Source organism: Cryptotermes secundus, unplaced genomic scaffold (assembly GCF_002891405.2).
Source record: "Cryptotermes secundus unplaced genomic scaffold, Csec_1.0 scaffold925, whole genome shotgun sequence".
NCBI lineage: Eukaryota > Metazoa > Arthropoda > Insecta > Blattodea > Kalotermitidae > Cryptotermes > Cryptotermes secundus.
In genome coordinates this window covers 568654-584391 of record NW_019733333.1, presented here as the reverse complement: position 1 = coordinate 584391, position 15738 = coordinate 568654, and the positions used below count along the sequence as shown (strand labels likewise).

General features: G+C 38.7%; 1 protein-coding gene across 1 annotated transcript in view; it reads right to left on the bottom strand.

The window, feature by feature from the left end:
• The window catches only part of LOC111868086 (E3 ubiquitin-protein ligase MYCBP2), a gene marked incomplete at its 3' end in the record, with an annotated part of 282453 nt that overhangs the window by 225901 nt on the left and 40814 nt on the right, over window positions 1–15738 (bottom strand). Inside the window, 6 exon segments of the mRNA XM_033752918.1 lie at window positions 2265–2554; window positions 2668–2821; window positions 8151–8409; window positions 13140–13465; window positions 13809–14033; window positions 15441–15610. Of these exon segments, the coding sequence (XP_033608809.1) occupies window positions 2265–2554; window positions 2668–2821; window positions 8151–8409; window positions 13140–13465; window positions 13809–14033; window positions 15441–15610 (1424 nt within the window).

Sequence of the window (15738 nt, the reverse complement as noted above, 5' to 3'; positions counted from 1 at the left end):
GGGGGGGGTTCTCCTTTGCGCAACATGTCACAATATCATATAATTCCATACAGTACAGTTCCCAACTAGAATAACTGAGATCAAAAGCTCTGCAATTGACAATACTTTTATTGATAATGCAAGGATAAATTCATATGATGTTATCTCTATTAGTAATGGACTATCAGATCACGATGCTCAGTGTCTTCTGCTAAAAAAATATCAATAAGAAAAAAGTGCAGGGAATCACAACAAGATTAGTAAATGAAGATTCAATTGCACAATTTCTTAATAAACTATCTAATGAAAAATGGGAAAATATAAACTTAATGGTGTAAATGAAATGTTTAATTCATTTTTAAATAAGTATTGTGACGTGTTGCGCAATGGAGGAAAACTCCTCCCTCCACTAGCAGTGACGTGGCGGGTGAGTCAGCGCTCCCCCCTCCCCCTCCGCACTGTGACATGGCACGCAACGCCGGTGTTGACACGGCGTCAGGCAACAGCGGTACCCATTAGGTAACAGGCAAACACTGCGACCTTATAAGCGAACTACACAGCCGCCGAAGGCAGTTAAAGTGTATCAGCCACCAAAGTAAGTTCTCAAGTCAGCAGTTATGAGTTACGAGTTGGCCAGGGAAGAGTATTCAGTCAAGTAATTGCAATACTGCAGATAGCAGTAGTTGTCAGATTGTAAACTGTGTGATTGTATGAGCGAGTGTAGAATAAAATTCGCTATATCCAATACGGCGTGAATTTATTTGTCGCGTTATACACCAAACACGTGACAGTATTTACTTGTCTATGAGTCATTCTTTCCAAAGCAAAATGTAACAAATAAACACAATGATAATGGCTGGATAACAGCTGGAATACATACCTCCTGTAGACGGAAGGAATCTTTGTTCATTCTCAGTAGAAACAATTACAACTGTTTGTTTAAATCATACTATAATTCCAACTGCATGATACTAAGAAGAGTAATAAGAGAAGCTAAAAGGAAATAATAATTCAATTCAATTCAATTCAATTCTTTATTATTAATGTGCCGAGTCAACAGCCGCAAGGCCAATTACAGACTCAGCAAATAATAATAATAATAATAATAATAATAATAATAATAATAAAGAACGTCTACTACAAACTTTTCAAAACAATAACAAAAATAAATATTGATGAAGCTGCTCATAGTTTTAATAAGACCACACTTTTCTCGGGCCATTATCTCCGTGACTGTTCAACTTTGGACACAGGTGTTTTGGGTTATATTGGCATACTTTAACATATGGAACACCCTCCCAAAGTCTGGCACATTCCTCCTGGGACACCCTGTTTATGATTGGTACAAGAAGGAATAACCACCTACATATACCTACAACACATTTATCATCCTATCAGAGAAGGGTGTATTATTCAGGCATCATGCTATTTAACACTCTGCCGTCAAATATCTCAGCTTTAAAAAATGATAAAAATCAATTTACATTTGTTTTATGAAATTATTTGCAAAGTAACTCATTTGACTCTATTGATGAATTTGTCGAGCATGCAAAGGGCTCAAATGTTAAGAGTTAATAAATGGTCTGTGTGCTTGTATTATACGCTGTTGAGACTTGCTGGCTGTAGGTGTGGCAGTATGTATGATGTCTGTGTTTGTTATGAATTGTAATATGTTAAAATGAAACTGTCTTGATGATATGGCTGGCCAATGTGTGTGGAATGGCAAGATGTGCAATTGCGCAGCATAAAGTTGTTATGGTTGGAAATATGAGGAATTATGTTCAGGGTCGAATGTGACAGTGGTTTTATCATGGCCTATGTGTGTTGTCTTGACAACTTGTGCTGTCTGCATGAGACCTGATTATATACTTTACTGGACCAAGGACGTATGATGTGTAATCATGAATTTGCAATGTGTGATATGTTTTATATCCAGACCTATGGGGAGGTCATTAGATCCATGAAGTGAAAATAAATGTAAATGTAAAGACCATATTCATTGTATACTCATAACAAGCAAGTCTGATTACCTCAAATAATGAAACTGAAAAGCCATGAACAACTTGCAGAAAAGGTTGGGGACAGTTTCCTTATATTTTTAAAGTTCACAGAATTAGCGATGGAATTTGCACTGAATACCTACAAAGTTAACATTCTTTGACTTATGTGTCCACTGATACTAAAGAGATTATAGTATAATTAATTCTTCAAAATTAGTTTTGAAGAGTGCATATTTCATTTGAAATGGCTTGGTATATAACAAAGTTTCTTCACTCATAACTTACTTTCAAAGCGAGTGACAGCTGAGAAGTCCTCCCTGCTGTATACTTTTCCACAGCCAGCCTGTCTATCTTCACTCTCTTCCCTAATAGTAAAACGCTGATCTTGTGCTTGAGTCAGGGTGTCGAGACAACTAAGCAGGTGTAGAGCTGCCTGCGATCGAGTGACAAAGCAAGATGTGACTACAGGAAGAGCGAGTTCTGGACTGAGAATTGATGGAGGAAGAAATTCGGCTGCTCTGGACTCACTGGCAACCACATTGTAGCACATCATATCATGGGTCCCAGGATGATAGCTAATAAAATAAATATTTCAATATTTATGTAAAAAGCTATTGTAACATCTATAATTATAATACAAATTCATATTAAACTCCCTAACCTAAGGAACAGTTCATAAAAAATTTACCTCCACAGCACGTTATATAGTGGATCAAGGCACGTGGCTGTGTTTGAAAAATCCACCTGGTCACTGCCACTAAAGCTGCTACAGTTACCATCACGCTTGTTAATGGTCAAGCATTTGAAAGAGCTTGCATGATCATTCTGTGTTGGGAGCAGAACTGGAATGTAAAAACACAAAATTAGTATACAGTGGAACAGCAAGATTACAGTGTCCTTTGGTCATGGGAAAAAGGTGGTAGCACATTTACACACAACTACTTAGTGATTCATTCTAGTGGTACTGGTCCCCAGGAAACACATTAAAAATGTTATAATTAAATATATAAAGAAATCTAAATCAAAAGTTATGAAGTGAAATGCTTATGGACCTCTTCAAGTTTCTGTTCCTCAACCAATAACATAATCACATATTATTTGTTACTTCTAGCTGCTAAAAGACAGAAGCTGCATCTGCTAATATTTCTCACTGCCCTGTTCCTTCCCAATAATATTGTAACACGTTTAGTTACTGAAAATGCCGTTCAGATTGTTAATTGGTTTATTTAACCCTTTTACGCGGTCATTTAAATTCCGCGGCCGCGTCTCCGGCGGTAATATATTCAGCCGGCCATTTAAATTTTGCTCGAAAATTATTTATTCATCATTGTTCTTAAATTCTATGAGATAGGAACATGAAACTTTCACTAAAATNTAGTTCAAGGAAATGTCCTTCCGTGAGCAGTAAAGCTAGTCAGGTCAGCTGCAGTAAATTCAACGTTACGAGTTATCATAACAAGGGGTTGTTGCTATGCCTTTGATATTCCATCCATTTTGGCGGCTGTAGATGTCGTAGGGGTGACCACAGAATTCATGAAGTTATTCTAAGTACTGGCTGGTATGTAGTGCACGAAAGCAGAGCCTAGCTGGCTCAAAAAAATATTTATGGTCATCCCTCGAAACGACCACCAAGGTCAGTACGATAAAATGGCGTCAGCTGGAGCGATAATACATGAAGGAATGAGTTCTTTTCCCTCCCCCACACACATCCGTATCGTCTCAGGGGGTGACCACAGTGTTCTGCCTTAAATTGTGGCGTTTTTCTAAGAACTGGGCCTTTGTACTGTGCGAAATCAATCGATCTTGCAAGAATAAATGTTTGGATATCCCTCTTCTAAGAATTCCAATTGAGTGTGTTAGTGTGGCCAGCTCAGGGCAATATGATATTATAAACACAGCACATATCACGTCTCTGCTGTTTATAATTTCATAGGAAAGAAAACACGGCATTCATAAACGTAGAACGAATAAACAGCTCGCAATAGCCACAGGAACTTTGCTGCAAGACAGGCATATGTAACGATGGCTTAGCGCTCTTAAACTCGTGTCTCATTTATAAACCGTTCTTGTGATAACAGGCCAGCGAAGAATCTAACAATCTACAGCAAAACCATCAATTATTATGGGCGTTATAACATAGGTGTGCAGCTGGACGAAACATACACGTCGAACCCCCCCAGACGATTTAAATACCTGACGAAACATACACGTCAAACCACGCCAACGGGTTAACAACCTACAAGTCTCGGCTACAATTAATTACAACGTTACAGGTTTACACACTTTAGGAACCTACACACAAATCTCTTCACACTATCACGATTCACTTGTTAAACTGAACTCGGTGACTACTACACTTCAAATGTCTTAGGCGGCTGCTACATTTTAACTCGCTTCGTAGGCTGCTACACTTTACCTCAACTCAACTCAACTCAACTGTCTTCGTAGGCAGTGTAGTTCTCTTATAAACCGTCAGCCAGACAATGGGAAATGCCTCGCTCCCTTGTTGCCTAGTTGCTGTTTGCCAATAGCCTAGCAACACTGTTGGGAGTTGTTTACGGCTACGTAGCAACTGCGGCATACCGTGTTACATCACCGCGGGGAGAGACGGGGTGTTGACTGGCTTTGCTTAGCAACCGCTGTTTACTTGCATTGCACAGCGACCAGTGTGCTTGGACTCGGCTCGCTTCAGCTCTGCTCGGCACGTCATGGCTGGTGGGGAGGGAGGGTCATCCTCCATAGCGCAACACATCACAATATTCATAGCATGCATTCTCCACATTTCTTAGTCATAAGCATTTTATAGACTTAAATATTTTTTATTCATGACATCTAAAGACAGTTTAGGCAGTGCAAGGTCTGAACAGTTTTGATATTTATTTTACATAAATTTTCTGTGAGGAACTGCGCAGTATTTTATTCGCACTTACCTGTTTAAAAATGTTGTGAAAGCATATCCACCGAATGTGAAAATGAAAGTGTTATGACAGCAGCAAATAAGTGAGCATTAAGTGGAAATGTGGTCAGCACATCATTAGAAGAATTCTGAAGAATGCAGACGTTACTTATCATTTTCCATGTATTTCTGTTTTTGCTTACTAAGTGGCATTCCCCATAATCAGTATTCACTTCATATTGTGGCATACAGACCCATTGCTGGGCAGACACCTCAAAATGGACAATGAGTACAGCCGTTGCTATGCAACAGCTTGGTAAACACGTCCCCGCAGAAACAATTGGACATCTATTGTTAGGCAGCCACCCATGACAACAACAGAAGGATTGTTGGAGGCAGTGTTTTCCACTGGGTCCACCCCAAGGTTATTTAACAAGGACACCAGCTGAGCTGCAGTACATTGTCAGCAGTTTAGAGAAGTGAAGTGATGTGAAGTAGCTGGTTGCTGAGTGAGAGAGTTCAGCTGAAAGTGAGTGTGTGAAGAGAGGACTAGGAGGTTGGCGTGAAATGGCCACCAGCCTGGGACCCAGTTAGTTGAGCTATCAGTTGACAAGAGTTCTGCATGGGTGACTGTGACAAGAGGACCTGAGTGTGGAAAGCTGAAGAATCTCCACTGTTACGAGTAGAAGTCATTGCTAGGGACTGACTGGTTAAGACACAGCAGGCTGAAAAAGGCTTAGCAGGTCTTGTGGTAATTTGTAAAGTGTGGAGATTAGCAATGGTGCTATTATTACTTGTAGTTCTGAGTGGCATACACAAGTGGTCAATAAATTCATTCACCAATCCATACCCTGTCTATGGTCACACACACCTAAAATCATGACAATACTATGAACCCACAATATGTGGGTCTGAGTATACTACATTTTTCATATTGCATATATTTTGAAAACTAAATGTAAACCTTTTGGCAGTGTAAAAAACTTACCAATGCTACTTTTATTGGCCATTACTGTAGACCTTGTCAGGCTCAACGAGTTGATCAGACTTTCATCTATTTTTAGGTATGTCTGATCCCCAGATGCTCCAACCCAAGTTGCCCTTCGCCCATGCCTTGGTCCAATATTTGGCACTGGACCTGGATATGCATACCATGGACCATCTCGGGACAAACGAGCTTCTTTCTTGTTGCTAGTTACTGGGGACTCGTGTCCTACCGCAGGGGATGGCCGTCCCAACTGGCCCTTCTGCAATATTTAAAATATGACTGTCACAGGTGTTTGGCATACATATTGGAAACCAGTTACTAATGAAACTCTCCAACTTTTGAAATACATGCTGGTATATCTTATTTCAGACTATTATTACTTCACCACAGATGAAATTCTGCTATAGTGTCCTGGGTGTCTATAAACATGCCTGGTAGGGCATATTCAAGTAGGAATAACAGAGAGGCTAATTGTTGGCTGATGACATAGAAGGGCGGAACATCTAAACAGTCACATGTTACAAGCAGTGCATGGAATCAAACCTTTTTTTATTAACCATACTAATTCATTTACAAAACAATTAAGTTCCTACACATTTAATAACAGATGGTGTGCCACTGAAGGTTGTACTTTTCAAACAAACTCAACCTCTCACCAAACCAGGGCATTCAATAATAAGGCATTGCTCCTACCATACTGGGCAGACAGCAGCCTATATTTTGAGCTACGTGCTGCCAAACAAAATGAAAGAAACCTCACTGTTTATTTTGACCTTCATTCAGCAATCGCATATACCAAGAACATCTAGAACGCGTGCACAAGTAGCACAAAGCATACAAACTCCACTGAGGGCAAGTTCTAAGGGAGTGTATACCTCTTGGCCTCTCTTTCTTTCCCTTCTACCCTAAGAGACTATGACCAGCTACATCAGCAGCTCCCAGTGCCTGTACTTCATGAACCAAGCACATGCACACACTACTTTGGAAGCCTCAACATGCACCTGTTCAAACTGATAACATATAAATTGGGGGGACTGACAGTATATGAAGTCACAAATTACTTATATCCATGTGACTACTATTTGTAATTCTCTACTTCAGCATCCCGTTGCACATCCTCAATCAAACGTCTATGTATTAAGTTCGTCAATAATGTGACAATCATTACAACATTCACCATTCGACATCAACACGACATGTTTCGGCCACAGACGGCCATCCTCAGGTGTTTCAATGCATCCAAACTGTTACACTGCTTTGATGCACACTTAAATTGCATGCTGCAGTCCTCTTAAAATAACAGAATTAATTATTTAAAATTCATTAAAATTTTTCTATTAAAATCTTTCATAAAATCCTATTCCACCTCATAAGGGGCATCGTCCACTTGTTCAAAGTTATGTGATATTCCAGACAGTTTTTCGCAGCTTGTTTTTCTGTTTCATTTGCAGGTATGGGTGCATAAATTACATGAGTAAATACAATTCCCACAAATTTTATATGGAATATATTTTTGTATGGTGAAAATTAAAAATGTGTTGACAGCAAAATCTTCCGAGGCCACATACAAAAATCCTAAATATTGCAAAACTATACTATCACAAAAATTCTGTAATAAGCTACATAACTGACTTGTTTACTTGTTGATTTATAAGCTAACTTGTATGACAGTTATTAATGCACATGTTCCATGTTAAATGTACCACCAGCAGACTTTACCAAAATAAAGCAAAACTCTTTAGCCCTTAACGTCCAACTGACACATATATATGACGCAAGCAGCAACCAGAGTTGGCCGAATGACACGTATATATGACAGAGGACATGTGCACTCTTTGGGAGTGCTGACAGTTTGACCGTGGGTTTGAAACCAAAACAAACCTACATGAGGTCATGTCAGTGGTTCATTCCTTAGCTCTGAACAAAGAAATCGTTTATCTCAGTCCTGGTTTCGAAACTATTTATGTTTATATATGACTGTTTATGACCTGGTCAGCCAAATATAGCCCAGCTTTGTTCTGAGAACTGAAGAGGAAATATTCGTTGGTGCTTGCAGATCAGTGCTTCCAGAGCTTTCAAGGAAGTGTGACGTACTCNAGTTCTGAGTGGCATACACAAGTGGTCAATAAATTCATTCACCAATCCATACCCTGTCTATGGTCACACACACCTAAAATCATGACAATACTATGAACCCACAATATGTGGGTCTGAGTATACTACATTTTTCATATTGCATATATTTTGAAAACTAAATGTAAACCTTTTGGCAGTGTAAAAAACTTACCAATGCTACTTTTATTGGCCATTACTGTAGACCTTGTCAGGCTCAACGAGTTGATCAGACTTTCATCTATTTTTAGGTATGTCTGATCCCCAGATGCTCCAACCCAAGTTGCCCTTCGCCCATGCCTTGGTCCAATATTTGGCACTGGACCTGGATATGCATACCATGGACCATCTCGGGACAAACGAGCTTCTTTCTTGTTGCTAGTTACTGGGGACTCGTGTCCTACCGCAGGGGATGGCCGTCCCAACTGGCCCTTCTGCAATATTTAAAATATGACTGTCACAGGTGTTTGGCATACATATTGGAAACCAGTTACTAATGAAACTCTCCAACTTTTGAAATACATGCTGGTATATCTTATTTCAGACTATTATTACTTCACCACAGATGAAATTCTGCTATAGTGTCCTGGGTGTCTATAAACATGCCTGGTAGGGCATATTCAAGTAGGAATAACAGAGAGGCTAATTGTTGGCTGATGACATAGAAGGGCGGAACATCTAAACAGTCACATGTTACAAGCAGTGCATGGAATCAAACCTTTTTTTATTAACCATACTAATTCATTTACAAAACAATTAAGTTCCTACACATTTAATAACAGATGGTGTGCCACTGAAGGTTGTACTTTTCAAACAAACTCAACCTCTCACCAAACCAGGGCATTCAATAATAAGGCATTGCTCCTACCATACTGGGCAGACAGCAGCCTATATTTTGAGCTACGTGCTGCCAAACAAAATGAAAGAAACCTCACTGTTTATTTTGACCTTCATTCAGCAATCGCATATACCAAGAACATCTAGAACGCGTGCACAAGTAGCACAAAGCATACAAACTCCACTGAGGGCAAGTTCTAAGGGAGTGTATACCTCTTGGCCTCTCTTTCTTTCCCTTCTACCCTAAGAGACTATGACCAGCTACATCAGCAGCTCCCAGTGCCTGTACTTCATGAACCAAGCACATGCACACACTACTTTGGAAGCCTCAACATGCACCTGTTCAAACTGATAACATATAAATTGGGGGGACTGACAGTATATGAAGTCACAAATTACTTATATCCATGTGACTACTATTTGTAATTCTCTACTTCAGCATCCCGTTGCACATCCTCAATCAAACGTCTATGTATTAAGTTCGTCAATAATGTGACAATCATTACAACATTCACCATTCGACATCAACACGACATGTTTCGGCCACAGACGGCCATCCTCAGGTGTTTCAATGCATCCAAACTGTTACACTGCTTTGATGCACACTTAAATTGCATGCTGCAGTCCTCTTAAAATAACAGAATTAATTATTTAAAATTCATTAAAATTTTTCTATTAAAATCTTTCATAAAATCCTATTCCACCTCATAAGGGGCATCGTCCACTTGTTCAAAGTTATGTGATATTCCAGACAGTTTTTCGCAGCTTGTTTTTCTGTTTCATTTGCAGGTATGGGTGCATAAATTACATGAGTAAATACAATTCCCACAAATTTTATATGGAATATATTTTTGTATGGTGAAAATTAAAAATGTGTTGACAGCAAAATCTTCCGAGGCCACATACAAAAATCCTAAATATTGCAAAACTATACTATCACAAAAATTCTGTAATAAGCTACATAACTGACTTGTTTACTTGTTGATTTATAAGCTAACTTGTATGACAGTTATTAATGCACATGTTCCATGTTAAATGTACCACCAGCAGACTTTACCAAAATAAAGCAAAACTCTTTAGCCCTTAACGTCCAACTGACACATATATATGACGCAAGCAGCAACCAGAGTTGGCCGAATGACACGTATATATGACAGAGGACATGTGCACTCTTTGGGAGTGCTGACAGTTTGACCGTGGGTTTGAAACCAAAACAAACCTACATGAGGTCATGTCAGTGGTTCATTCCTTAGCTCTGAACAAAGAAATCGTTTATCTCAGTCCTGGTTTCGAAACTATTTATGTTTATATATGACTGTTTATGACCTGGTCAGCCAAATATAGCCCAGCTTTGTTCTGAGAACTGAAGAGGAAATATTCGTTGGTGCTTGCAGATCAGTGCTTCCAGAGCTTTCAAGGAAGTGTGACGTACTCAAGGATTGGTTTTCGGTGGCGAATTATCAGTTAGGAAGTCAGTGTCGGATTGTCTAATATTTCTTTTTCACTTTAAAAGTTAGTGTCAGACAGTCGTATATTTCTTTTTATTTTATTTTGTGTCTCAGAAGAGGTATAAACCCACTGAGCCAGTATTACTTTGTGAGTAAAAGGCATCTTCGTCACTGTGACTTTCCATATCAGTGTCAGACTGGCACCTTTTTGACTACTATTACAGTTATAATTTTTTATTGCTACTGGGGTGGGACTAAGTCCCTTGTACTGCTGCCGCTTCTGGCCTATTGTACCATACTATTACAGTTATTTTGCATCACTATTTTGTGAGTTTCTGTCAATTGATTTTACTGGAAACCCCCCCCCCCAAGATGGAACTCCAAAAATGTGCCCAATATTCCAAACTTCTCGATGCAAAAGAACTGGAGGAAATATTGATGGAAGAGGAATCTGATGAAGAGTTAGAAGATATCAATGAGTTCATTGAACCTCAAGCAAATATGTTGTCGTCGTAATCATCATCATCATCATCATCAGACGAGGCAGAGGAAACGGGAATTATGTTTCGTGATAGAAGACCTGGGGATTTGCCAAAGGTACTAGACTCCACTGGTCCTCCAAGTGGAATAAACAGATCAGCTGCTCCCAATATAAATGCACAGTACTCCCCTTTTTCCATTTTCATTCCGTTTTTCCAACAAATATTCCAAATCTTGTTACAAGAAACCAACAGATATTTCCACAATTTACTGCATGCCAAGATGCTCCAGGCCCTTCTATTCAACCGCCTAATGTTACAATTGAAGAGATATATAACTTTTTGGCAATAATTATTCAATTGGGCCACGATCAACAGGACACCCTCAAAGATTATTGGTCAAGAGATGGGCAATACTACACTCCATTCTACCCTAACACCATGGTACGAGAACGTTTCTTCCATATTTTGAGATTCCTACATTTCGAAAATAATGAAGCTCCTCCAAATCGAGATGACCCAGAGTATGATAGGCTCCGGAAAATTAGAAAAATTTTTGCCAATCTCAACAACAAATTTTGTGAATTTTACAATCCATCAGAACGTCTTGCTGTTGATGAAGTCATACTGCTCTTCAAAAGAAGAGTGATTTTTCATCCGTATATTCCAAAGAAACGCAAAAGATTTGGTATAAAAATTTACAAGCTTTGCTATTTTTTGGGGTATACTTATGACATGACAGTTTATTTGGGCAAACAAAGGCAATTTGCAACAGAAGAAATTACATCGACACATGGCATTGTTCTCCAGCTAATTTGAACAGTAGAAGGCTTGGGACACAAAATTTACATGGACAGTTATTTCAGTTCTCCTGCTTTATTTGATGATCTCTTAGACAGGAAAATAAATTCATGTGGCACAGTTCACAATGATAGGCGTGGAATGCCACAAGAAATTCGGCCCAAGTCAATGAAATTGAAAAAAGGGGATATTGTTACAAGAGTCAAGGGGCATCTAAGTGTTGTTCGTTAGACAAGCGTGATGTGTATGTTCTGACGAATTTGCACCCTTCTCAATTGGAAGGCAACTTCCGAGATGAATCGGGCCATGCTGTCAAACTCCATGTAATTGAAGACTACAATGCACACATGGGCTTTGTTGATAAATCTGACAGGATGGTAAACAGTTATGGCATTGCTAGGAGGACATGGAAGTGGACAAAGAAATTGTTATTCCACCTTCTAGATATGACTATTCTAAATGCATATCTATTACACAAATCATGTGGTGGAAAAATGACACACAAAAAGTTCCATGGAATATTGGTGCGGAATTTGATTCTTCACTCACATGAGGCAAATAAGAACGGTCAGTGGCATTTCTCGGGGGAGGCCAAGTTCATCTTAGGCCCAACTGCGTCAACTGGAGGTGAAACATTCACAACATTGGCCAACCAAAGGAAAACAAAGACATCGTATCTGTTCTCAAAATAAGAAGCGCAGAAGCACGCTGTACTACTGTAAAAAGTGTGACGTTGCGCTATGTGTGGTGGACTGCTTCGAGAAGTGGCACACGTGCGTCAGAGTGAGAGTTATCATAAACTGTGAAGTGACGCAGTTCAAACTCGCATTCAGTCTGAACAAAATATTATTGTATATAGTGTGATTATATTTACAATATCACCATGATTCAAGGTTGAAGAAAACTCAATGGGTAAGTCCTCTGGAATTTCATAACATATATAATAAAGATTATATTTTACATTTCATGACAAAACACTCACAGTTAATTTTCATTTGTAAAACTTGTCGTTTATGTATATGTAGAAAATTTTATTGTCTTTCAGGTTCTTTTTAGTTCATATTTCTATGTTGCGTAGAACAGAAAATATGCATTTTTTTCTGAAAGTTTGCAATGATAATTAATTAGGGTGATTTAAATTCTGGCCATACAGGGCTGCTGGCAGTTTAAAAGACCATATGTTAAAGGTTAATCACAGTAAATATCAGTACACGTTAAAAATTTATCCTCTAGATGTCACTATAATAGGTTTAAGGATCATAAAAGGCCATGGAAAAGCAATGAAAATAGTTGCAATATGATAAAATACCAAAATGAGTGAACATATTCTTTGCACATGTATTTGCTGTTGGTAGTATAGACCAGTTTCGTATTTGCATCTACATATGTAAATGGGTTAAAGAGAGCAGGAATAAGAAGTTATTTCCACCCTTCCTGTTTTGTTTCCAGAAACCAATGTCTCTACATCATAATTATATCAACAGGTTCACCACATATGGTGCAGCTTAAATGTAATGCAATTATAAAAAATGGCATTCATAGTTACATTAAAGGAGTAATTTCTTTATTATACAATAATTTGATACAGGAATGTCATACCTGGTAACTTCCAAATGTGTAAACTTCTCCTTTATTACTAAGGACAATAGTATGATTACTGCCAGCTGCAACATGTATAGCATGGCATGCCAATTTGACCAGTGTGGGACCACCACGTGGAACGAGGTCACCAACGCCTAGTTGACCATATGTATTACTGCCAAAAGTCATGACTTCCCCACTTTGAAGCAGCAGCACTGTATGATGTAGACCACAGGAAATTTGCATCACAGGACTCTCCACAGGTAAGTGTACTCTTGAAGGAGGGAGGGATGTTACACGGCTGGCATCTCTCTCCACATCACTACTTCCCGCTTGTTCTTCAACTGGACACCACAGGAAAAACAGACGGTGAACGGTTAGCATGTTTCTATAAACACAACTGTATACTGTTCATCACAATGTGAGGGTAGTCTTTCGTGTAATGGTTGGCCAGTCATGATACCAAACAAGGTAAGTGTACAACAAAGAGTAAGCCTTCCCTCCACAAGAGCAACAAGAATTGCATCTAGCTGCATGGTAGTTATATTCAGCTGGCATATCAACAATTCAAATGAAGATCAATATGAAGAGGAAGGGAGGCTTTTAGCTCTGCCCCAAAGAAAAGAAGAAAAATATTTAAAGAATGTGTCTATGAGATCCTGAACATACAACACGATCACAACATACCTATTATACTCTGAGCAGCTGGTATAGCGGGTGGAGGGCGAAATACTGATGGAACAGGTTTTGTTGTTACCACTGCAACAGTTGAGGGACCAGCCCTGTTGTTCACACCTTTCATCTTGAGACCACAGTGCTTGGATGATCCACTAGCTAATCTTCCTCGCTGTCTCTGCTTTCTTTCATCCAAACGACGCTGCAGGTGATCTTGCAGGCGTGCTCCATGCCGTCCTGAAATAAATATAACTTCAGAATCATCAGTGGTTCAACATTTGAAAAAGATTACAATTAAAAGTGAATGAAGTAGAATTTGCAGCTTCTAATATTCTGAAACCCTGAAGTAGTTCCAATTTAACTTCTACGCCATTCCAGTAACTTCCTTTCTTTTTTTTTTACATTATGGTTATTCGCATAAGAATATAGTACCAAGTATCATACCATGAGTGACCTCAGTGAAACTGAGCAACCAATCACAGACACAATGCTAATGAAACTAATTTATCTCAAAATTCATCTTTCAACGTACATCTGGTAGAAGTTCACTTGACCTGTTATTAAGCATAATTCATTTCATCTGGCCAAATGTGGAAGCATGAGCTACAGACAGATTTTAACTTTTACTTCCACAGATCTTGAGAAATATGTTTTTAATGTTGTATATTTTTAAGCAACTAAGAATAAAATTGTATAAAATGAGAAAACTTGATGGAAAAAAATGTTAATAATAAACCCTTCTGAAAGATAAAAGCTGTCAATTTCAGACACTGCTGCATAATATGCAGCAAGATCAATGGCAATAAAGACATATAAAATTTATTTTGCCTAAGAGTCATTTTCATAAACATAACAAACATTCCTGACAACATTTTGAGGTACAAATTAGCTCAGCACATGGCATATGACAACATCGTCTTGTGTTGAATACTTGCGTTGACTATACTGAGCTTTCCTGTGACTCCCCTGAGAACTCCCTGAAAATGCCATAAGAGCCACTTGAAATAAAAAATCTTAATAATTTTACCCAATTCACTATACAAGATCCTTCCTAAGGTAAAACATACCTGCAGTAGTGTGAAATCAAATTACATATGAGCTTTGCCACAACTTCATCATGTAATATCTCAGCTTACACCTTTGGACTACTAAGCAGATTGGTGCAGTGGTAATGCTTCAGATTTTTATTTGGGAGATATCTAGTTTCAATGTTAGCCAGGTCGCAGTCTATCTTGATCCCTGCTATTTCTTAACTTCTCCACACAAATTCCAGACCATTACATGCACACAGGCTGATCATCTCCTTCCAACTACTTACGAACTCAGTATTCATGAACTACCCATATAACTTTATACTACATGGCCTATCAATCATCAATTACATTGACAACAAATGTTCAGCTGTTCAACTAGCAATCTAATGCCAGTGGCTTGCTGGGGATTTGTTAGATACTAATTCTAGAACGATATGAACAGTGTACAGAGATAAGGTACAGACAGTGTTGGTTTATCAGTTTGATGACAAATTTGAAATCACTATAAAATTCACAATTTATCCTCTAAAACCATTCACACATAAAATTACACAGTAAGATTTGAGAAGCACTTAAAACTAATATAATAACCTCTGAAGGAGAGACGTACTTTCAGCCTCACCTCCGAAGATGAGATCTAGCCTCATCATTCCAGCAAGATCACCTGCTCCACTGGGTCCCAAAATAGCAAGCTCCGAGTTGTCAACATTTTCCCTAGCGCAGATCCGGCAGCATCCACATTCAGCACAGCCTGAATCCCCTTCACCACAGCCACATTCTCTGAGATAAATAAATGATGTTTTGTTCGATCAAATTTTCCAGTCTTCACAAGATACAGATCAGACACTGAATTATATCTTTCCTTCGGAAAGAAAACTTTTAAATAAATTTCATGTCAGTGTAAAAAC